Below are 26260 nucleotides of genomic sequence, written 5' to 3'. Positions count from 1 at the left end.
ATAGATCATATCTAATATCAATTTAAAACAGTCTATATGTCTTAATGCAGGATGGGGGGGGGGGCTCCATCCATAGTTAGGAGAGCAAATTTCTGTACACTCCAGTCCTCATCACTGCTAGCTTCTCCGTGGTTCTGAGGTGATAATCAGCCACGACAGCCTCATTTGATCATTTTACCTTCCAGCGAGGAGCTTCACTGGTTATGTGTAACATGCAGGAGCTTTTCACTCTCCCTGTGACAACGACCTGGTTGGATGGGTCATACACTGGACTTTCCCTATGGAGACCAGGGTTCATGTCACATAAGTTAGTTAACGTATGTAAACAATATAACCTACTTTACGTAACATGAGTTACATCACTTAAGAGACTGAATGTAGTTATTTTAACCCAAAGTTAAAATCTAAATCTAAATCTAACCAAGTATTTGTGGTACCTAAACCTAACCAAAGTGTGACTTTTTCACAACGTGAATAACAGTCCAAAAGTCATAATATGTCATAAAATGTGAAATGTTTGTTAACAAGCTTTATTTTTAAAGTCTAACCTGACATTGTTTATTATGTATTAATGCTAACTTGACCTCAGAGCCCTTCATGTCCAAAACTGACTCTAGAGGGGTAGGCCGAGTGTCATAGTGTAAGACTTAAGGCCACTGACCAAGCTGCTGTCGTTGACGTGTTGGGAGTGAGAACATGTAGGTTTTCTTACATCTGGAGAATAAAATATGCCAGGGTATCTCTGCAGCGCTGCAGTCCTTCATTATAATTCAGATGATTTATTAGTTTGTCACACATTTTACCTTTATCAAAAAAGGCACTTCATATTGCGATTTTGACTAAATTCTGATTAACTGTACAGGCCAAATATGTAATTTAAGGAAGTAGATCGTCTGCATACAAGGTAGTTGTATGCTGTATTTCCACTTTGACCGGTCACTCGACAGCTCACTACCTGAAAAAAACAACTGAACCCACCCTAATTTCTGTTAAACTGTACGTTTTACATTAGGGCTCTGCGCCTGAATGTTTTTTTCATACCGCTCCTGCCTGCTGCTGCTGGATTTCTGACCATTACCGCCCACTCCCCCCTGCTGTGTGTTCTACTCCCACCTGTCCCCGCTATGTATGTGTTCACTCCTTCTCGCACCTGCAAACATTCAAACCTTCACTCCAACACAATAGAATTCCATTAATTTTGTGCCTTTGCTCGTCCCACAGGGAAAACACAGTGTGTGAAATTAATAAAGAAATGCTTACCTTTCAGTAATAACACAATGAAAGCGAGTTATAGTCTATTTCAGTACTTTGGCACACTTTTCACAATGAAGTCCAGTTCTTTTTCATTTGATTTGTTTTCAAAGTGAAAAGTAAAAGTTCTAACTATTTGGCAATATGTCAGATTTAAACTCAATGCTGATTGAGAACCTGATGAAGTTGAAGAAGAAAAGGGAGTTGGTTACCTTTCTCAGAAGTTGGAGGTGTGCAGCCGGTTGCCTGCAGCTCTTCCTACAACAACTCCTTGTTACATTACTCCCACAGACAGCAAAAATATACTTTGACATATTTAAAGCTGATCCGCTGTCAAAAGTTCCGAAAATGAAAGCTGTTTTGCTCTGTGTCATTTTTGACTAACGATAGCAATGCTGAACTCACTGAACAATGCATTTCCTGTAATAGCGTACTTCAAAATAAAAGTCAACTCGTGTTTCCAGTTAAATGCTTTTAATGTTATTTTTTTTGTCCACATGTTCCCACCCACAGCAAGTTAATTCCACCCACTCCCGCAAGATTTGCGTTGGGTTCCGTGGGACCTGCGTGATCCCGTTCCCTATGCAGAGCTCTACTAGGACTGTAGGATCTATGCTGTTCAGTGTTATTGCTTCAAAGGCCTGCAACCTGGCTGACTCTCCTAAAGTCTGTCCAGAATACCTGTGAAAATAATGGCAAAAAAAAGAAGTTGTCTTAAGCCATAGATTAACTATTTAAGCTCCTGTATAACTGCACTTTTTCCTCTGCCTTTCACAAATCACTACAACAGAGTTCACAAGTGCGAAATTATTTTCAAAACTGATTTAGTACGCAAACAATTTTTGTGGAAAAAAGTAATATCAAAGTTTAAAAATGTACAAGTTGGAGGAGAATTGTTGTACTATAGGGGGTAATGTCAATTTTCAATCTTGTTGCTGATCTTTTGGGCACTCATTTCTTTCATTGCTACTTGTAGTTGGAGCATTGAAGACAAACAAGACTTTGCAAGAGCTCCACTTGACCAACAACCTGCTGAACAGCTACCAGGATGCCCTGCAGCTAGGAGACCTGCTACGCTACAACACAACTTTACTGACAATGGAGCTCAGCAACAATTCTGTAGCAGATGCTGGTAGGGTACATGTACTTATTCTAAGTTGCACAGTGCAAAGTTGATGTAAAAAGTTTTTTTATCTTTACGACCTCAGTCTCTGGTTTGTCTAATTGAAAACCCAGGGATGCTTTTATGCGATTAGATTTCATTTTCAATGTGGGATATTTCTGTTGTGGTGTGTGCTAAATGATAAAATAAAAAAATTAAAAATTAAAAAAGTGTAGCGCTCTCCTCAGCAGTTATATTGATGAGGGCAGGGCTTTTGGGTTCTTTTAACTAATTTATCAAATATTTTTAACCCTGATTAACTCAGTTTTGATTATTATCTTGGATTTCTTTTTTAAAACACACATACGAAATAGTTTTCAACCTATTTATGAATTTACCTTTCTTAAATTATATTTTTAATGAAGATTTTAATCAGATGGGTCTCAATAGGTCTCTCTCAGAATTAAATGATACTCTCTTAAGTAATAAATTAACACACACCAGTTTTTAGAAAAATAAGTCTCAATTATTTACTCAAAATAACAAAATGAAATAATATTTAACACATCTCAACAACTTCTGATGTCCTGGCAATATTTCCTTTCAATTGCAAAACACAATGAAACCAAATTCACATTGAACTCAGTGGGCCCACTCTCATGCACTTAACACCTAAGCCGGCATAACATAAAATATAGAAACCCTGTTGCAGGCCTGATGCGAAGCTTGGGAGCGGTGCGGCCCAAAACTTATGGCCGGCTCACTCAAAGGAGCAAAATAAAAGTGTGGTACCTTATTCCAGTATTACCAGTCCAGTCTGCAGCTGTGACCAGTCTCTCAGTCTCTGGTGAACAAAAAAGGGCAGGTGGGTGTCCTCAGCGGCCTTGGGTTCTGCAGCTTTAACCAGTCTCTCAGTCTCGGTGACGAAGAAGAGGGCACACAGGGGTCCAGCGACAGCGTTGTCTCCTCCAGCGAAGTGCACTGAGCTTTAAGTTGATACTATAATGTCAGCTCAAAACAGTCTTTGATCAATCTTCAGGGTTTCCATGCCAGAAACGATGAAATAAAGCCTTTGTCGTTAGCTTGGTTAGCTAAACAGTGGCTACGAGTCCGTTCACTTTGCTAATGAATGCTAACAACCTACACTCAACATGCTAATGAGCTAACAAACACGTGAGGCTAATGCACACACATGAACAACTGTACAACATATTTCGAGTAGAAATATCTTTAGCTGCTCACAGAAGCATGTCATGAGTATCTGGACACGGACTCACAAGTAGAAAGTCTTAGACACTAACTACACACTCGTTGCATAAACTCTTCACGGCCTTTTTTCTCCGTAGCGATTTTTTATCTATCAAGCTACACCAACTTAGCTCAGACTCTCACTTCCTGTTGTTGCCCGCCCATCCATCAACCACCTCAACCAATGAATGATCAGAATTACTCTTGTTCACAACACCACTTCCTTTTTTCAACCATGAACTCTTCAAAATAAAACACAATATTTATAACAATGCCTCTGCATCTTTTTAAATGTAGTTATTACATCGTACCCTTTTAATCATCCACGAAATAGCTTTTTTAACCCTTTTTTAATGTACCTTTAAGCCATTTTAACATTTTTATCCTGATGTAACATTTAACCTCGACTGTGTTTTTCTTTTGTTTTAACAAAGTCACCTACCTCTATCTCAACATCATTTTTTAAATAAAACAATAAACATATAACCATTTTTAAACTGCTTTTAACATTTTATTAAATGACACTATAAGCATCACTTATTCCCTCATGCTTTTTAACCCGGTTACAAAAGGATCTATAGTAAATTAGAGAAAGAGCTGTTTTTAAAGAGGGAAAATGGGTGGTTAGAGTTGGTAACAGTTGCGTTGCCTCAAGTCGCCATGATGGCAAGCTAGCTTGTATGTTCTGCACCTGCGTGAGATGAAATAACTCTCCATACCACCAGGTGGTGGTAGTCCGTATTCATCATTCACAAAGGGAAACCAGAAGCCAGATATACAAATGATAAAGCTGCGTTTTCACTGACTATTCAACATGCTTAATGGGCTCTCCCCCTCCCTCTACTAGTACATACACCTCTCGGGCCTTCTAATTAAGACATTGTTTCTTGTTGGCTTAAACAGAACAAAAAACAGATGTAAAAACAACAATTAATTGTTTTAGATGGAGTTACATACATGGTATTACTATTTCTTCATTATCTTCTCATCTCGTTCTGAAGGAAAGTCTCAGAACGGTGCACTATTTCTTGAACCCACATCACTAAATGCGTTTCACAATAACACATTGGAGATTGTGTGAGCAAGAGGCAGAACAAATGTTTGCACAAGGTTGTTGCAAGTGTGGTGCATAATCTTAATAATAATTATCAGTAAGACTGCGGCAGTCATTGTTCGATTTTCACTAATTACAGAATGACCTTGTCTGTAAGAAGCTTACAAGAAAAACAGTGTAGCAACATAATAGGTAAATATAGTGGGAGGGGTTGTGACACTGTCACTTGGCAAACTTGCACAGTCCAGCTTTAATATTATCTAATGAATATTATGTGAAAAGGTTAAGAACATAGTGGAGCCCAGTAGTTAGTGGAGCTCAAGTCATAGTCATAGCATTGCAACAACACTCCCACTAAACATCTGTCAGAGCTGACAAACACAAACATAGCCAAGCAGGTAAGTTGAACACGTTCAGCTTATTACCATAATTTCATGTTTTGTTTGGTTTTGTTTTGTTTTTACTACCTAGGTTTGGAGGAGCTGTGTGATGGTCTGAGGCGGCAGACAGCAGGTCTGAAGGTCTTACTACTGAGGAACAACCAGATCACTGCAAGTGGCATGGTCCATCTGGCCAAGACTCTGGTGAGGGATATTAAACCAGCTTTGAGTTTGGATCACAATCAATTATTATACCTCAGCATATAACAGTCATCATATAAATATATTCAAATGCTAAAGAACAGATCGTTTCTTGAAACAGAGATGCCTTCAGCCTGTTGTTGCAGACTGAATGTTGACAATTGGTCAAATTGTTAATAAGTTATGGATATTTTCTGCTAAGCCTTGCCCCATGTGACATTTACTGATCAATATAATGAGAACTAAATAAGATATAAATAAGCTTTATACAGATTTTGATAAGCCTTGTCCGATAATGATCAACAGAGGAGATGCTAAAAATGTCTGAAATGGGAAAAAAGTGACAAAGTGCTTTTCATTAGTTTTCAGCTGACAGTAGTGCAGTTATAGTTTGTTTCACCTAAGTAAGAGATTAGAGAATTTTAAAATTGCATTTAAAACTACAATAAAAAGAAAGCAAAAGTTTGCCAAAAAAATTACTAATTAAAATTACAACTAATTAAGATTAAAGAAATTTCCTTTAAAATACTTACTTAACAATAAATAATAATTACAGATTATAATGAGGTTATGTATCTAACCTCTTGTAAAGCCACAGTAAGCAGTAATGTTTTAAGCTCTGATTGAAATGAGCTGACAGTTTTAACAGATCCGGTATTCAGGAAGCTTGTTCCACAGGTGGAGAGCGAAGAAACTAAAAGCTGCTTCACATTGCTCAGTAGTGCATTAAGCAGTGAACATAAACTTTCACATAGGCCATATTTTTGATGGAAACTTGATGTAAATGCTAATTACGTTGGCCCTGTCTGCTTTTACATCTAGAGGTTGCTTTAAAACAGCAAGGATAACCTACTTTGTTGGACTCGTGATGATGCTGTCTAATTTCGTATTAACATATGCTCTCTCCATATGACAGTCAGTCGTATTCATTGTATAACTGCATGCACTGTGACGTCCATATCGGGACAAATATGTGTACCCTCTAATTACAACAAAAATACAATTAAAAAATACACATAATTACAATTAAAAGATTTTAAAGCTTGAATTCTAGCCTGCCCTCATCAGAAACACAATGATACAGGTTGACAGTGAAAGCAGCTTATTACAACCCATCCATCCATCCATCCATCCATCCCAGGCACCCAAGAGGTATCTTGACAAAATGCCCGAACCACCTCAAGTGGCTCTTTTCGATGCAAAGGAGCAGCGGCTCTACTCTGAACTCCCCGCGGATGACCGAACTCCTCACCCTATCTCTAAGGCTGAGCCCAGCCACCCTTATGGAGGAAACTTATTTCAACGCTTGTATCGGCGATCTCACTCTTTCGGTCACTACCCACAGCTCGTGACCATAGGTGAGGGTCAGAACACAGATAGACTGGTAAATCGAGAACTTTGCCTTCTGGCTCAGCTCCCTCTTCATCACGATGGTCCAGAGCAGCACCCGCAGTACTGTTGATGCCGCACCAAACCTGCTGTTCATCTCGCGCTCCATTTTCCCATCAGTCGTGAACAAGACCCCGAGATACTTGCACTCCTTCACTTGGGGCAGGAGCGCTCCCCCCAACCAGAGGGGGCAATCCACCATTTTCCGGCAGAGAACCATGGCCTGACCCTCATACCGACCATTTCACACTTGACTGCAAACCGCCCCAATGCCTGCTGGAGGTCACGGGCTGAAGAAGCCAACAAAACCACTTCATCTGCAAAGAGCAGGGACGCAATTTTGAGGTTCCTGAACCGGACACCAGGGCTGCGCCTCAAGATCCTGCCCATGAAAATCACAAACAGGATCAGAGACAAGGGACAACTCCAACACCCACTGAGAACAGGCTTGACTTAGTGCTGAGTATACGGACGCAGCTCTCACTGGTCATACAGGGACCGGAAAGCCCGTAGCAAAGGGCCTGGTACCCCATACTCCCGCAGTAACCCCCAGTTACTATTACAACCCATATTTACATTTGTTCTTAGGCAGCGACCTCAAGTGGTTGTAGCAATTATTACAGCTGCAAAAGAGGAATAGAGGAGAAGTAGTATAAAGAGTGGAAAGTCTGTATAAAATATAAAGTCAGTGTCAGGAGGAGGTCAGGATGAACGGTTGGGTTAAACAAGCACACACCATTCCTTGAGGAGATCATTGTTCATGTCTGGTGTGAAACCAGAAGTCATAACATAAAGTTTCTTTGACAATGTAGGTACATTTGTAACTGAACTTACAAAAGTAACAAAGTTATTTTAACCAAAGGCGGAATGTTTGCCTAAACCTAACCAAGTCAAAGGTGCGATGCGCCTGTTGTTCTAGGAATGGTGATATACAGTATGTCGTTGTCGCTAGCGATCACTACTTGTCTGTGGCACTACATAGATCAGATCAGTAGGCTTTTAAAGTAGAGAAGGTTGGAAGAGAGTTGAGTCTGTACTCCCATAGAAACCCATTCATTTTCAAATGTATTAAAAAATTTATATAAAATCAACCGTCACTGATGTCAGCAACAAACATCATAGCACCTGTCTCCTAACTTAAAATGTTATCTCTGGAACCATGTTTCTAGCTTCAAGCATGTAGGACTAGTAGCATATCAATAAAACAGATGGAAAGAGAAACATATAAAAGAGCGAAGATACCTTACTACTGCACCTGTGCTGTGCACAGATTCCCTCTTGTGTTACTGCCTCTTCACAATCGCTCAAGAAGGGAACACTACTCTATAAAACAGACTGAGGGAATTTATGTGAAAAAGTAAGTTTGGAGCCACTTTATCCTCTTCTGTTTCTGACCATGGAGTGATTGGAGCTAATTTTGCATGAGGTGAGCTAAACTGTCTGACTGATACATGCTCTCCTCTATCCAGTATTGAGGAAAAGAAGAGCCTTGTGTCTCATCTGAAGAATTCCCCCTCTAAAAATGTCCCGCCTCCACACGTTTCACTGTACGTTCCTAATAACATGAATTCCTTCCGCCCGATTGGCAGCATAAACTGCACCTTCCTGTCATGTGAGTGGCGATTGTGCAAGTCAAAAGGCTAGAAATTAAAGGTCTGCCTCGTACGCTCACACACACACTTCCCATGTCTCCTTCAGTGCTACCAAAAGAAGGAACAGTTTGATTAAATAATAGATGTGTGTTAAGGAGGGGTGCTCATGCCCTGCCAGTCATGGAGATAAGTAGATGTCCTTGCAGGCCATAATGATGATAATTAGACCCGTAGCTGGTCGTGTCGAATATGATGATGAAGAGAGCTGTTATTAACCTTTCTGTTTGGTGTATGTGCTTTTCCTCTTTGTCTTCGTGGCTTGTTCACTGCAAAAATGCCCTATCAAATTTAAAGGTCCAGTGTGTAGGATTAAGGGGATTAAGGAGGATCAATTGATAGAAATTGAATATAATATTCATGATTAATTTATAATACACTCAAACCAAGAATTTTATTTTTTTGTTTTCATTACCATCCACCGTGTTGCACCTCCATGTTTCTACTGTAGCCCAGAAAGGACAAACCAAACACTGGCTCCAGAGAGGAACTCCAGAGTGTTTTTCTTTTTGTGTTTTCTTGCATTTGTAGCAGCCAGTGCAGGGGAGTGTGAAATGAGGGATATTCAGTTGGTTGCAATCTGCAAACTCACTGCTAGATGCCGAAAAAAATCGATATGAGCATCCTTTTATCTTGAAACAAGCTAATTTGGCTGCCAGTGCAGTAAGTGATTGAGCTGGAAGTGATGCAGTAAAGCAGTTATCTGAGCTATAGGTCATAGACACTGTTGCCTGTTGGCATTTATCAAATGTAATAACGGGGTCGTATTTCAGTCTTATGTTTGTCAGGCACAAAGTCGCTGAGCACAGTACTGGAAGTGGCTGGCAAATAAAACAATGAACCAAGGAATTTATGTCCAGCTAGGTTAGCAAGACAGACAGACAGACTAGAGAGAGATGGACTGTAAGCTGGCACATCAACTTTAAAAATCATTCCTATCAGTGTTCATAGTACAGTATGTTTATGATGTACGAAACAAAGATGGTGAACATGAGAAACATTTTATCATCTGTACATCAGTATTTTCACTATGAGCATGTGAGCCTCACAGATCCATTAACAAGGCATTACAATGGACAGTGAGAAAAAAAATCACTTTCGATGACACATTTGACCAATAAAAACAAGTTCAGTTGAATTCTTCAGAGCTCGTCCTTTTTCATTCATTGTCTACATTTTCATGTTCCCAGCACATTTTTTTTCAGAGCTAGATGTCTGATATCATCATCACAATCAGTGAAGGGTGTTGGGTCTAATAACTTCTCTGAGACTGTAGTTTAGTTTATTTCATAACTGGATAGCATGTAAACCATTTCAAGCACCATTGTAATGAGTGGGATGTGACAACTTGTATAAATGAACTTGAACAATAGACTAAATTTGAAATTTTGTTCCAAGATAAACTTTTCCCCTCCTGACAGTGTCTTTGAAGGAGTAACACGAGGGAAGCAGATGTGGGCCAAATGAGTTCCATTTCTAGAATTTGGCTAATGATGTCTAAATTGACTCTTTGTTTAAAAATGATTATTTTGAGGTGAATATGTCATACAGGGCTCTTTTTTCTGCTTTGCATGCATCCGCTTTTTTTTTGTGTTTTTTTTTTTTTGTTTAAAGCCAGCATGTCATGTGTGAAAGCATACTGTGTTTTTGGTTGCTTCACACTCCTACCCCCCTCAAACTTCTCACACCAACCCTCCTGTGGTTTACGTTTGACAGGCTTCAACCATGCTTGACTCTCACACACTCTCAACCACGCAGTCGCCTCTTTAATTGTCTGCTATTATCCCTCGTGCATATCCATTCGAGATGCTCTTCCTCCCTCTCCTCCTCCCCTCTTCACTGGAGAAGCTTCTCGCCATGAGTCGGATGCGGTGTTGCCTCTGTGTGGCGCGACTCAGTGAGGAAAAAGGGGGGGACCCTCTCAAGTGTGTTTGTTGTCACTGCGGTGCAAATTAACTCAGAAGAAGACGCTCTCCGGGTCTGTCGGTTGCCTTCCTGGCTTCCTTTCCGCCCCCACGCTCCCTCTCTCTTCAGAGCAGTGACCAGAGGAATTTAACAAGGGTGGCGAGGCGAGGGGACAAGCGGGGAGTGGGTGGTGCGTTCCTCTTCAAGCTGTTGGGCAACACGGGCCTCTTGTGCCCCAGACTCCCCCAGCTTTATGCGCCAGCTAATCAACCTTCAATGCTAATGTGGCTCTGGAGAGTGGAAACAGAAGTTCTGAGCCTTTAACATGAGAGGAAACATTTTGAAAAGGAAAAATAATCATCGCATAATAGTAATGATAATTAAAACTTCTCAAGCCTTACACACTCACTTGCAAGGAGCACACTACAGAGTCTGAAGCAAAGCCTCATTGTCAGATAAAGACTTTTAAACTAAGAATTACATACTTTAAAATAAAAAAAAGTGATTAAAATTACCATAATATCCAGTTTGAAGAGTGTTTAGTCCCTGAGATGAATGCTAATCAGCGTAACCTCAGGATCCCTGTTTTGCAGCCAGTGCTGAAGGTTCTGCAGGTCATGGATTTAGGTGAGAACCTCCTGGGGAACGAGGGGATCCAAGTCATCAGGGAGCCTTTAATGGTCAACTGCTCACTGCTGCAGCTCGGCCTGGCCCGGGCCAACATCACCTGTGAAGGTACAATACATATGCAATATGTCCTTGTTATTTAAAATTACAACTGACACAAAGTAGAGTCATTTATTTTATATATATATATATATAAATTAAAATAATTATGTAATATTATGAATACAAATAATTTATTGATCAATTTTGTCTTTTTAAGTTTCCGCTTTGGATCAGCGATGTTTGAACATATTTTTTTGTCTATAAGTGAAGCTTGTTAGTCATGAACAGAATACTGCATAAGCATGAACTTTTTCTGTCCACACATGCTGTATCTTATGATGACTCCTAGGTTAATGATTTTAATTCATCACCTAAACAATATTAGAGAGAAAAGCAGCATGCTTAGCTCAGCAGATTTAAACTTTAGCTCTGGAAATATTTGTCGAGGTGTTGCTGCTCTGGATGCAGAGTTTATCTAATGATTTAGCTGATTGCCTGAAGCAAAACCATATATTTTCTTGTTAAGTGGGCTTTACACTGAAGCACTGTGAACGGCGTAGGAAAGAAAATGAATGTTAGGGAGCCTATGTTATGTTATGTTGTGTTATGTTATGTTATGTTATGTTATTAAATCTAATTTGCTATGAACTAAGTCACCTCATTTTAACATTACATGTTTTCTCTGTTGAAGGAGCTGTGGCACTGGCAGAGTTTCTTGCAGAGAGTCGGCAGATTCAGCAGCTGGACCTCCGTCAGAACGAGGTGAAGGTCGGAGGCCTGATGGCCTTGTGTCTGGCACTGAGGATCAACCAATCTCTTGCTAGCCTGGATTTAGACCACATACCCCCACAAGAGCAGGTAGGTGCAGCTATCATTGTAACAGATCTGAATCCTGTGATGTTGAATACATCTAAGTCATAAATGGTTACCTGTGCTGTTTCACTTCAATTTTGCATGTTCTCCGGCACTTTTAGCATTTATACTTTGGTGTAGAAGAACCTTACCTATACTCAATATTACAGCTCTATTATTTTTGACATGGTGTCATATGTGAGCTAACAAACAAACACACAATAACACAATAATCACCATTGTGGATTATTTTAATGATATTGCAAGTTCATTCTTGCATTCTAACTGGAAACATCACAAACTGTCTGGTTCATCACGGCCCAGAACTGGACAGCTCTACAGCAGGTGATTTAAACCACCCAGAACATCACTGTATTCATGTAGTGTCAGTGATATTGTTAAAGAGAGATGTCACAGAGCCCAAAGATACTAAAAGGCAACACCCACCCAGCCACAGTGTGTTCACCCTGCTGCCATCTGACAACAGATACAGAAGTATCTGCTGCTGTACCACCAGACTACAGAGCAGCTTCACTCCTCAGACTACAGAGCAGCTTCACTCCTCAGACTACAGAGCAGCTTCACTCCTCAGACTGTGAGACTCCTGAACTCATCCTCAACACTCCGACATGAATATAGTTTTTTTGTGACTTGGTTATTACCTCCGCCAAGGAGGTTATGTTTTCACCCGTGTCTGTTTGTTGATTGGTTGGTTGGGTACACCAGGACTACCCAAAACTACTGAATGGACTTACATGAAAATTAGATGGATGATGGGTCTCGGCCCAGAATTGACTCCCATCAACTTTTGGTGCAGATCCAGATAACGGGATGGAACCAAGACCTTTTTTTTGCTTTTTTAACATTGCAAGTTTTTGGGGCGTTTTTCAACATGTTTTCACACTTTCTCAGGGAACTAGAATGGCAATCAGTAGAGAGCATACCTCTGCCAAGGCCCAGACAGATAGCACACACATACATCTTGTAGACGTTGGCATGTAAATATAAGTTACATCAGAAAGCCATAGCATTAGCAAGTGCTTCCCATACTATGTCTTTCCAACAGTACGTGTGCCGTCTGCAAGACGTATGTGTGCTATCGGGGTCCCTTTTTGTACTCTCTCATAGGGATGTGGATCTGCACCAAAAGTTAATGGGATCTTCCATCCAAGTTTCATGGAAATCCATTCAGTAGTTTTTGTAAATTTCTGGTAAACCAACCAGCCAACAAACAAACAGACAGGGGTGAAAACTTTAGAGGGATAATGCGTGGATTGTTTTTTTTAAGAGTGAGATATTCATCTTTATTCCTTAATGACACACAATCAGTTATTCACAGTATCTGTAATTGAAATCTTTGCACTTCAATGTTATACTGATAATAAGTGTTGTTTAGGATAAATAAGTACAGATAAGTATAAAGTAAGATACATAAGTAGTAGTTGTATAAATACTCAAAAACAAATAGAGACTAAACAAGAGTCTGTGGAGACAAAATGAGAGGTAAGGACACAGTGGTGTGACAAGTCTATTTAAACAGCAATACTCGCCGAACATATGATATGATTGATTAATTTTTCTCTGTTGATACAGAGGGACACACACAATATGTAATGCATGGATCTTGATGAAAACATTTAGGTGTATTTAGGTGGCTGGCTGAGCACAATTTGATGTGGATCCTTGACCTGGTGAGCTTAAATTCTGGTTCAGAATTGAGGTATGTGCTCTACTGAGGGACATTCTTGTTTCTTTGAGTGTAGAATAGAAAACTACTCCTGGAGTTTTGTCTAGAAACTTGTGTATAATGACAGTGAGATACATTTTAAATCTTGAATTTTGACTTTAGAGGACAAATCAGTCTCACTGTGAGCTCCATCAGTCGCTGTCCTGAAGCTTGTGGACCACCCGCTCTGCAGCCGTTTAAATGATAGTTGGTGCTTTGATTGAAAATGTCCTACTCATTTAGAATGAGACTTGAGGATTACTTATCCTTAACATCTCGCCTTTTGTGATACATTCTGACTCACTGTGGTCACAGATTTCTCACTTGGAGACACAAGTAAGTCATTTGTGTCTCATTTCGTCAGTGATTCTTGTTTTTTCTCTCTCTCTCTACCATCCATGGCTGCAGAGGCCTGAGGAAATTGATGCCATAACTTTAATACATGCCCCTGCTGGATTCACAAAATAATTACCCACACTTGCCATCTGTTTGTCATGATTTTATTTCTGCTAACTTATTTGCATATTAAAGCATTAATTAAAATCTCCAAGGAACTGAATGCTTACTTTAAAATTAACTCTGAAGGCGATCCGTGCACAGTTTCCAAAGTTGTTTTATTTTTGTTTGCAGTGGTTTTCTGTTTGTCTGCATGTTGTTTACACGATTAAGTCTGATTTTTATGAAATGTCTCCTCTGGCTAAAGTCAAACGGCAAGATGTGCCAGATTTTGGAGAAGCAGCTTTTAAGAGCCATGACGCCTCTGTGAATGTGTGTCATTATAGCTGGGAGTTCTTCGTCTTCTTCTTCCTCATCTTCTTCCTCACTTTTTGCACATGCACCAAAGCCTCAGTATTGGCGGCTCTGTTTTCATGCTCCTCTAAGCCGCCGAGAGACGTGATTAGCATTTCCACCATTGGTGGGAGTTAGTGTGGCTGGGTATTTTAAGGGAATGGTAATAAGGGAATTTTTAAGCTCTGTCAGGTTTTGGAGTCACACAGCTGGGATTTGTCTTGGCGTGGCATATCCAGGTGGGAGGAGTGACGATTGTATTAAAAAGCAAATCTTTCCATCAGAAAACAGCGGGTGGCCAGATCAAGTGTTCTCGCTCAGTCACATTCCCTGGGTCGCCAAGGAATACGTGAAAATTTCATTCTTCTGAAAGAAAATAAGTGTGGGTATGAATGTGAGTGAGTGACGGAGGGGGTTATGGCAGCACTTTGTGTGTGTTTGACAGAGGCGCTGATATGGGGTTTGTGTGTTCATACATGTGCCTTTTGTATGTGTGTGGTTTTACGACGATGCGGGGGGGCAATTTAAGATGCGCATATTTAAAAGGCGAGAAACGAAGGTGGCAAGAGGGGGGAAATCTGGGTTCTCTTGTCTTTGTTTACAAGAGTCAGATTTTTCATGTCTGTTGCCACGCTGCTCCATTTGATCACTGGCCTGTTTGCTGTTAATTATTAATTATTTACCCATCTAAAATATTCATGCTCCCTGGCCCTAGTGGAAAGCAGCCTTTTCCGAGGGGCAAGTTCTCTCTGTAGCCATTGCAAGGTGGAGCTGTTTATACATCCTTATCTGGGGACTTTGTCAACCCAGCTAATGAACTAAACTTCCCTCTGCCCAGAGCTCTTAATCACGGGTCGAGTGAGGGGGGCTCAGCAGCCTGTTTACCTGTTTGATGCTTAAATATTTGGCTTTGGATTTGGCCAATGTGATCTACTGTCAGCTGTTCAGAGCAGTTCAATGATAACACTGGGGAGTGTCCTCTCCTGAATGTCGCATGTCAGCAAGGTGTAGCTGTTAGAAAGTGATTGTCTCACCGAGTGATAATTACAGCAGCATGGAGTGTGTGTGTGTGTGTGTGTGTGTGTGTGTTGGTGCAGGAAGGAGAGGCTACAGGAAGGAGGCTCAGTAGTTTTTTTCAGTGGCCCTGTGGAGGGGGGTGGCAGGAGCAGTTGAGGTTCTTTAAGAAGAAGCCAATGGGATGAAGGGTAAAGTCATTTTTATTGACTTAACTTCGAGATGAAAATGATACTGTAGGCATCCTAAACGTAGACTTTGTGGCAGAACATTTGCATTGGATTGATCAGATTGTATACTTGTTCCTAATTGAGTGGCGCTTGGAGTTAATGCCTTTAAACACCTTGCAACCGTGTGGAACACCTCTGTGGAAAATACATACAAACAACTGCGCCTTTCTGTGACCATAGTACAGACGTACTGAGAGTGTAAATAATTCATTTATTTTCATGAAAGTCTATGTGAAAAAAACATCTTGGAACAGTTCCTCCAAAGGGGCAGGGCCAGACTAAGCAATGACAGGGCCCTGGGGCAATTTTAAGCTGTGGGCCCCTAATGAACGTTAAGCACCAATCATGTACAGTGTACAATCAGTAATCTTACTCTGGATTGCTACCCTGCCACAGATGGTCATGTATCAGTGACCTTGTTATTAGTTAATTGAACATAGTTACAATTTATAACTGACTAAATACATTAACCCATGTACTGTGTATCTACAGTTTTGAGGTCATTTTGTAGATAAATATTGTACTTTTACACTACTACATTGATTTGATAACTTTAGTTACCAGTTACTTTACAGTATTGATGCTGCATCAGAGCCAAAGAAGCACACTTTTAGATTAGTTTATTCTTAATTGGATGAAACAACACTGACTGCAAAAAAAATCAAGAATATTGTATCCTGTAATCAGACAACCCATAGTATGCACTATAGATACATGCAAATATATATATGTATATATATATATATATATATATATATACATATATATTACAAGTAAAAGTATACTTACTATACTAAAACGTGTATATGATTAATATTCTTATTGGTGACTTTCACTTTTATTTTGATGTAATACGTTTGTGGTGCAAATTCCCTGTGGTTCACTTTGCAGGCCTTGTCAATGTGACTGACTTTATTATCGAGTTATTGAGTTTATCATAGTATGTGGAGGGCCATTGCCAAAACACTAGCAATGGATGTGAATACACCTTCATTGTGTGAGAATGTGTGTTGTGTTAGTTGACTTTTAGATGCACATTTTTAACACATTTTCTAAATGAATATCTGTCCCAGAGTCTCTGCATTACTGCTGAACTGTCTACACAGCACTGTATGTCAATGATTTATCAAGTGTCGTCTATTGAACATATCTGCAACCTGTTCATTACCAATGCAAAATATTCACATTGAACATATCTGCATAAACATTTTTGCACTCCTGGCAACTAAAGCATGATAAATGTCTTTTTTAGCCTAAGGGGCATAGCAGGTGAGGAAAGGAGGGAAGGTGGTGAATCCACCAGTGTATCTGTCCATTTGTCTTCTACTTTGGTCCAGACTAAGATATTTTGTAAACTGTGGGATAGATTGCCATTTCATTTGGTATTGGTATTAATTTCCCCAGAGGATGACTTGTAATTAGTTTTGGTCATCCCCTTATTTTTTAATCGAGTGCCTTCATCAGGTCAACATTGATAGCCCGACACCCATTAACCGGTAACTAATCATTAATTATTAAGAAAAAAAATGAAAAATTACGTGAAATACAAGGGGCACCTTCCATTTACTCTGGCCCTCAATTGACAAATGAGCTCTGGCACTGCTTCAGCCCTGAGCGAGGCTGTCCTACATGTACCGGACGCAGAGGCTCTGAGTGTGGAGAACCCTAGTCTCACATTACTGGACTTATTCCACACTTGGTTTTGTTGCTGTCTAGCACTGGAGAAAGGAGCACACTGGACTGCATCTCCCAGTCAGCTGTGATGAACTTTACCTCAGACTTCTCTAGTAAAGCCGTTAGCAGACAGCTTGTCTATATTTGAGTTCTGACCTTGGTTTTAGGGTTGCATATTGGTCAGGTTTAGGGAAGAAAACCACTTGTTTAGGTTTAGGACAACATTGTGGTCTGTGTTAAAATCGCCACACCTGTAACTTCTGTTACAAACATAACTTAGTTACCTAAGTAACTTATGTTACGTTATGTGTGTGATGTAACTTCACTATGTTAGTAAGTTAAAAGAGCTCAGTGTTGAACAGGGGTCTCTTGAATAAAAGTCCTGTGACTGTTTAACCTGATCTTCCATCCCAGGCCTCCTTTCTATATAGACTTTTCCATCCCAAATACTTCTTCTCCTCACTTCCTCCTTTGCTGCTGTAATAACTACTACAGCCTCTAGAGGTCCCACCCTAACAACACATCTAAATATGGGTTGTGAAAAGCTGCTTTCATTCTTTCATATACAGTAGTCCATTGGTATTTAGCTCAAAGCACCGCTAATGACTGTATAGCAACTAGCTTGGTCATGAACTCTTGGCCTTGTTTAACAATGATGGATCTCCAGTGGAGAACAGAAGAAAAATGTGCGTCTATTGGATACAAATAAAAACAATAACCAATATATCATGGTTAAGGGTTGAATACAGTGAACCTTTTTTTACCGTACCATCACTTCGAAGGCTGCTGTTAACCACCAGATTAGATGTAGCCCTTTTCTTTAAACATTGTTTTTGTCACGTTTATTTTTTGGTAAATGTTCATTTATTAGCACTTTTCTAGTCTCCCGACTGCTCAAAATACTCAAATACTAACAAGTTATACCACATTCACCCATTAACACAACCACTGATGGCAGAGGCTGCCATGCAAGGTGCTGGTCTGCTGATCAGGAGCAATACAGTGCTCTATCCAAAGCACCCCATGATATTACTATGCTTAGATTTACAGGACTGACATTTTAAAAAAAGAAAAGATACATGTGTTTGTATGGGTCCATGGATGGACTTGTGTGGGCAATGTACTGTACTGAGGGCACCATCTGAAGAAGCATGGATTCTTATTTTAGGAACAGCGTGAAGCAAAGAGGTCTCCCGGTATGTTTTCAGATCCAACAACCTTAACTCTTCACACCTCAGTTTAGTTTACTGACTTTAAATCATTTTTCTGTGCATGTAAGAGGTACAGGACTGACATCTGAGAAAAGATACATGTGTTTGTATGGGTCCATGGAGAGATTGCTGTGGGAAATGTTCTGTACTGAGGGCACCATCTGAAGGAGCATGGATTCTTATTTTAGTAACAGCGTGAAGCAAAGAGGTCTCTTGGTATGTTTTCGGGCACCCTTCCTGTCACGGTCAGTCCCAGTACGGTGGCTAGGTGACAGGACAGCCTGACCATGCATGTAGTCGGCACTCAGGTTTCAGTTGCATCATGATGACATCGATGCTCTGGGGAACAGAATACTTAGGCAGACAACAGCAACCAGGCAGAACAAACCTCCCAGCAACGCCTCAGAGGGCAGCAGGGAACAGCTCCGAGCAGTCAGGTGGACCAGGGTTCAAACTGCTACCAGATCAGTCAATCGCCCGCCACACCATACAGTGCAGTTCACATAGTTCAGAGAGCAAAAAGGAAAAACTGTTTAACGACTATTCAAAGAACTTAATAACCAGATAATTCCTGATTGACAAAATAAATTGACACTTTAACAGAGAACAGGAAGAGATAAGGGGTTAATAGAGTTTCGCTGAGCTAATACTTTCAAGATTCAATCCAGAATTAAAATATATTTCAGAAAACAGTATCCAACAAATAGAAAATGCTATATCCAATGATATACTGACTGGTCCCGAACTTTGGACCAAATAAGCAGCTGGACTGTACAATTAAGGGACAGACAGGATGGTGATGTGTGCTTATAAACATGAAAATGACTTCCTGGTGTTAATCTGCATTATAGTTAAAGCACTGTGTTCAAACGTAACATTCAGTACCATTATTGGTGTCACTGACACCAGGTCGTGTAAAAGGCAACAATACACACATCACCACCAACGCTTTTTCTGTACCACATTCAGATTTATAATTTGACACAACATAGGTTATTTTAAAGGTCCCATATTATGAAAAACACGTTTTCTCTGGTCTCTACATATATAAACTGGTCCTCCCTGAGCCTACCAACTCCCAGAATGAGGAAAGCAAACGAGTCCTGCATGGTCTCTGCAGCCCACCCACTGGTTAAACGGGGCTCCTACAGGCTGTTCAGATTCAGCTCCTTGCGTTACGTTAACGACAGGAGTGATTTGCATAGGCCGGGCTCCTCTGTGCGAAAACACTCCCCCCTCTCCCCGGAGATATCTGAGAGGGGGGCATTCATCCCTGAGGTAAAGTTCGGTGTGTCCAGTGGTAAGATAGCAGTGTTTCGCAATGTCGTCGCTCAGAGCTACACAAATTGCTCTGTTGTTGGTTGTAAAAATCAACATAAGTGCCTGTATTCTGTCCCAGCTACAGAAGAACAGAAGAGACAGTGGTTGCGTTTCATTTTTAACGACAACGTGCCGGCTACGGTTCCTGTGAGTCTGTTAGTGTGTGCTAACCACTTCACATCGGACTGCTTCAGTAACGAGGGTCAGTACAAAGCTGGCTTTGCCTCGACACTGACCCTCATAAAAGGATCAGTCCCAACCATACGGGACCCAGCAACTGCACCGGAGCCACAGGTAAGTGTCGCCACGTTTTGATAGTATTTACAGTTGCCTACGAGTATGGTGAAGTCAACTTGAAACTGGCTAACTAGTTAGCTCGGCTTCGGTCCGCTATGCAACGGTGTTTGAAGCGAGTTAAATGTTAATAATATTACGAGGGAGCTTGGTTGTCACAGTGAAAAGTCTGGAAACGTGCAGACTGGAGACAGAGACTATGCGAACAGTGTCCAAGAGTTTGGAGACTGTGTTGGAGACAAACACAGCTTTCGCTAGCTGTTTTTAGATGCTACCTGTTGCAGGTCAGTGGGGGATGGGAGCCGGGTGGTTGTGTTGGGGAGTCCTGCTGCAGCCGCAGAGTCTGTATTTTTCTGAGCCTCTCCTTCTGGGTCCGATTCTGGGTCAAACTGGTATGGTTGAACGACAGCGTCTCGGCGAGCCATAGCGATACATCCACCGTAAACATTAGCGCATGCTACTGCTAGCGTAAGCGGCATCCTCTCCCTGAGAGGGGCGCGTGGCAGGCAAGGCAGGCGCTGACAGACGGAGCTCATTAGCATTAAAGGTGCAGGCACAGAAACAGCTGCTCTCAGCAGAGCTCACTTGAGCAACTTTTAGACAGCTGAAATTCAGGACCACGGATGGGTTTGGGGCAATACATTTCCAATACAGTGTTGTTGGACCTCTAACAGCTGTGTGAAATTGATGAAAAACAGTATAATATGGGACCTTTAAAGCGTCAGTTCACCCAAATTACAACCTCTGATGTCTGTCTCCAACCCAGTACCATGGAGGTGACTCACTGACTCCTCAATTCATCGCCCATACTCCACTTTATGAAATAGATAGTTTTTTTCCGTGATGTAGCATAAAAGGTCTCATACTTAGTTTTGTTTTGCAGCCCTAGTGTTCAAATCAAATCAAATCAAATCAGTTTTGAAGTATATATCCCAAAATCACAATCACATCGCCTCAGTGGGCTTTACAATCTGTACAGTGAACGATATCCTCTGTCCTCAGACCCTCGATTCAAGTGACGAAAAACTTGCCATATTTTTTTAGCAGGGGGAAAAAAGATGTACCTTGTACCTTGATCAGGCTGAGATTTGTTAGAATGGTTAGGGTGTCAGGGTGAGGGTCAGGGGTTAGGGCTCTACCATATCATGTGGTTATTTTGCTTGTAAAGCTCTGAAAAGGGAAATCCGTATGAATGCATTCTACTATCTCTCCTTGTCATGGTATTGTACTGTTTGAACAGCAGAGGGCGCAGTCATTCTGCTCAACAGGACAGGCTCATTCTCATAAGACCCACCCTACTCTGCCTCTGATTGGTTGGCTTCGTTGGTGCATTCTCAAACTGTTAACTCACACAGCAGCTCTGGTAATGTCTGTTTTCGGCGGTGTTTGATTTGTAGTTTTGCGGGGAAACACTCCAACATCTTCAGCCTATCTCCTGGTCTGTGCCACTTCTGTCGGGTCACTCATCCTCCGGAGCCACTCTGTCTCTACACTTGCTGGACAAGAAGAGGAGGGATGGCTACTGGCTGCTGTATTGTTTTGCAGTTGTACATAGTCCAATTATTCATTTCCAAGAAAAAAAGAAACACGCATTTTTTTCAAAACTGAATTTTACAATATGTTGAGTCCCACACACAAAATGTCATTGTTGGGGAAGCGACTTTGAAAGCATAGCTTTGTAAGCTACCAATTACTTCACACTGGAAGAAGTTGAACTACAGCAAAGCTACCGTAGGGAAAAATCTACTTTCGCATCCAAATTCTTGTTTTGCTCCCCACTAAAATGCAACATTACTTTTGCAGAGAGTCGACTGTTCCTCCTGATATCTGTGAAAGGGACAAAGCTGGATGAGTCACCCCAGCAGACGAGGGGGCTTTGGTTGTGGAGGGGGAGGCGGTGATGGTTTGTTGGGGGGTTGCAATCCCCTGTCTCTCTACAAACACAACAACAATACCAGTAACACACTCCTCGCTGCACTCCTGATGTATTTTCAGGCAAAAACAGGCATATTTGCCAGCTGTGTAATTTACTGCGGCTCTCATTTGCATATTAAAGCCTTAATTATCCCCTCTGAGCATGTGTGTGTGTGTGTGTGTGTGTGTATGTGTGTGTGTGTTTGTGAGGGCTTGGGAGGGTGTAACTGCTTGGACGTGTAGTCAGGAGAAGGGGAATGATCAGCATTTTGGGGTCTGGATCGTGGCCAGAGGGGAGCTGAGTCACCTCCCACCCCGGCTCCCCCTGTGGACCGGCTGGTTCTGATATGGAGCGAGGTGGAGCTCTTTGATGAATAACACTCGACATGTCTCCTTGTCATTTTTAATCACCGCCACTCTTCCAAACCAGTAGGTGTGACCTGCACTATCACAGGAAGAAGAGATGTGTTTTTTTATCCTTCAGTACGTGGAGGTGATGGAAACCTGACAGTCAGGGGAGTCGAATCACTACTCAGTCTTTTTTAAGTTGTTCATATTCTTACAGTCTAACTGTAACAGAATTTTACCACATTGTATTAACACGTCCATGTCAAACCTCTGGAAATATAATTGTCCCTCAGTTTTCAACTCAAGCAGCTTGAATGTTACAAAACATTTTACACACTGTTAGAAACATTATGTATTCTGTATCTGCTTGTCCCAGTTATTCACTGATGTTGATCACACAGTCAAGTTAAATTACAGTATGAACTTAAAGCTGCACAACTGCATCAAATTAGAAATGCTGGATGTCTTGTGTGGTATTTAATGACCCTGCAAAACACAGCAAGCGATCTTAACTAGAATTCAAAATAAGAGGGAATTCAGACCTGTTATTACAATCTGTAATCCATAAAAATGTCCAACTAACCTCTATAGAACAATTAAATAGCCGAGATCTTCTTTAATAAAGGAATGTCCTTGGACACAGTGATGAGCAGGCTGATACAGTCTGTATATTATGAGATAGGTATACATATTTGTAATTGTAGGCTCGGTCATATTAAACACAACAGACCTATACCTTCTATAATGTAGCCTATAATGACATGACAAGACAAACATCTCTTTTTCTATGTCTTTTTATTTTAGTCCACAGAACAAAGAATGCATGGTGTGATTCAGGAATGTAAGTTAAAGTGTGCTCAGAGGATCAGGCTTCATCATCAGGCTTCATCATCAGGCTCATTTCAGTCACAGAGACTGAACACAGAACTTATAGGCTCGGATATCTTAAACACACACAGAGCCTATATTTATATGTTCATGTTGGTGTGGATGGGTTCTTTAAAAGACAACAACAACGACATGCTTCACTTTGGTCGGTGAGTGAGGTTTGATCAGAGAAGGTGTTTCGGGCCTTGCATTGATTCTGCTCCCGATCAAATGTGTTTCCATCCAAGTTAAACTTTGTACACTAGTTCTTCTCTCTCTGGCTGTTTGATTGAAGGGAGCTTGTGCCTTTGTCCCTCTCAGCCAGTCAGAGCCCTGAAGCCCCGCCCCACTGTGATGCGATTGTGTTTTTACCAAACAGCCCTGCAGCACTGCAAGTTTGTTCAACACGTTGCATGTCTAAACAACTCAGCTATACACCCACCAAGTGTGAAGTCACTCGGATAAATGGTTGTAGAGAAAACACAACACCTGTGTTGTTGCTGTATGTTGTAGCTTTCTGCGTTGCTGCCATACTGGAGAGGTCAAGATCCGCTAAATGGCATATTTTGATATGTCTCATCCAAACAACATCTCACTCAACAATACACTTCCCCAGCAATGCAGCCACCAAGTGTGAATGGGTTTGAGATATGCAAAGGACAGACAGACAGACGGACTGAGATTTCTCACTTTGTGATTAGTGAATTCCACTTAGCTGCATTGGTCTTGAGGCAGAAATATAATACAGTTAGCCCTGAACAGAACTGAGCATCATAACAGTGGTGGTTGCTGTTTATATGACACTGTATAGTGTTACTGTTTATGTGTTGCTCATCTGTAGAGTGAGTCCAGCCTACATAGACCTATAGCACGACAAGTGGACAGTTTCAGTGGTGGAACTAAGTTGCTTTATCAAAACTTTATTCACTTAGCAGCTTTGCTGACACACACCAGACTCAACATTTTTAAGGGATCTACAAGGTCGTTTTATGCAGAGGAGGCTTTTCTCAGTGGTCATAGCCCAGTAAGTCCACATTCCCCATTCAGACATGCAAGACGCTCACTCAAACAACTTGGCATAATCACCAAAACACTGGAAGTTCTGCAATTGATATGGGCCTCCTCTGCATAAGGGGGCATATGTATATCAGCCCTGCATAAGGGGGGGTATCGGATCGCATCGCCTTTCAACGGGCATGTCCTGAGGCGCCACGCTCAAACAGTCACCCATCAGCAGCTGGCAGCCTCTCATCTGACTACCATGAAGCCCCATGCGTGTCTATCTCTCTGGCTCCCTTCATCCACAAGCCACATCCCTTTCACTTTTGAATGGCGGGCTGACTGCAGAAATTGCCCCTGTCCACCATGCGCACTGAATATTTAACTATGAATATGAAATATCTTGGCAAGACTTCAACCACCTTCAAAAGTGAGAGCCCCTCCAACTCTTTCAGCATACACACTCCCAGTAGCCCCTCTTTTTTGCACTCGTGGATCGATCATCCTATTCCTGTATGGAGGGATGTCAGGAGAGGAAGTGGTGAATGATCTTCTCCGGTTGGCCACTAAAGTCACTGACTGAAGGCGAAGCTCCCGACACTAAAGCTCTGTTTATGATAAGGTGAGATTTCGGTTGAAAGAGGAGACTGACAGAGTGAGAGAAAACATAACGGCTCAAGAATTCTACTTTGGCAGTTTACCTTCTTCTGCTTTTCTCTCCATTCATGGCCCTCCCTCCATCCTCACTGCCATGTTTCCCCTCTCCTTCACCTTAATCCACACCGGGACAGCTGTGCCAATTACAGATCAATACTGGCCTGCCATGATCAGCACTTAACACGGTTAACAGAGTTAATGTTTGAAACAAGGACAATAGCTGGATTTGAAAACTGGGCCTGTGTCAGCTCTCTGGGTTCCACCTGCCTGATGTGGAAATAAAACAAGAACCTAAATGGGGTGAAACAAGTTTGGGCATGTTCAAGGCCACGGTCAGTCTGCGCTGTCGGTGCTGTAGGCCAGTGATCCTCGATCGATCCTTAAAGAGGGAAATGCTTTTATTTGATTGTGTCTTACCTCCAGTATTTCAAAGTGGATTCTTCTCATTCATCTAAATCGCATGTTTGATGCTTTCATATCTCATTAATAACAACACCTTCACTAATGCTAGGTTGGAGACCTCATTCACCTGTTGGGCCACAGACTAAAGAAAATGACAGCTTCAGCTTACCTAGAACTAGCAGTCAGTCTGAGATGCTGCTGTTATGTGGATATCAAAGATGCTAGCAAAGCAACACAGTACATGAAATAAGCCCAGCAGAAAGGTCAGATAGGTCGAACCACCGTGTTTTACTATATATATCTTTATATGAAAATGACCCTGCCAATCATCTGTAACATGGGTGACATGTGTTGAGTATAAGGAGAGCAACACATTCTAACTTCCAATTCTTTAAAAACACAGCTTGTTCAGTGGTGTTAAGCTTCAAACTGCGATGCTCTACCTACCCCCCCAACCAACGTGAGGGGCTCTGCAGTCAAGTTAGCAATAAGTATTAATATGCAACATCCAGTTACACTTTTTAAATAAAGCTCACATATACATCGTTTATTCAACAATTTGTAAATGAATACATCTTTTAATAAAAAGGACAATTACATTTTTAATAAATAGTTTAAATACAGAGACAAATTAAAGCAGAAATATCTATTGATGTCATATTTTATAAATTAATTAAAATTAATTTATTTTTGTATTTCGGCAGGTTCAGTCCTCCATAGTAATTACCAAGCACCATATTTTAAACTACCACAGTAATTACTGTGTATTATCAAGAGCTAAACAGAGAAACTCAACATCAGTCTTTTGTCGATATCCACCTCTTCTCCGACCATCCTGTCTTTTATGTCCCTCAACTGCTATCCCAGCAGCATCTTCCTCTGTCCCATTGCAGCTCACCAACCCCAACACACACACACACACACACCGTCCAGTCTAGGCACCCGGTTGGAGGGGGGGTAATTGGATTTGTTGTCACCTCCACTGGCTGGCAGGCCTGGCCTGTCGGCTCGGCTTAGTGATGAAGACATCAGTGTGACAGGGACCCTGGGAGAGGATCAGCTGGTGTCCTGGATGCCACTAATAAAGCTGTGGTCATGCCACGGCCATGCAGCCA

At 41.3% G+C, this 26260-nt stretch overlaps 1 protein-coding gene across 1 annotated transcript in view; it reads left to right on the top strand.

Annotated features, from left to right (window-relative positions):
• The window catches only part of LOC311273467 (protein phosphatase 1 regulatory subunit 37), an 81069-nt gene that overhangs the window by 35382 nt on the left and 19427 nt on the right, over window positions 1–26260 (top strand). Inside the window, exons 7-10 of the mRNA XM_084380552.1 lie at window positions 2228–2383; window positions 5127–5239; window positions 10773–10914; window positions 11540–11706. Coding sequence (XP_084236678.1) covers window positions 2228–2383; window positions 5127–5239; window positions 10773–10914; window positions 11540–11706 — 578 coding nt within the window. The remainder of the gene's footprint in view (window positions 1–2227; window positions 2384–5126; window positions 5240–10772; window positions 10915–11539; window positions 11707–26260) is intronic.

The sequence above is a fragment of the Pagrus pagrus genome, assembly GCF_965226575.1.
Source record: "Pagrus pagrus genome assembly, chromosome: 18".
Classification (NCBI taxonomy): Eukaryota; Metazoa; Chordata; class Actinopteri; order Spariformes; family Sparidae; genus Pagrus; species Pagrus pagrus.
Note: the sequence above shows the minus strand (reverse complement) of the source record. Positions and strands in the feature narration are given on the sequence as shown.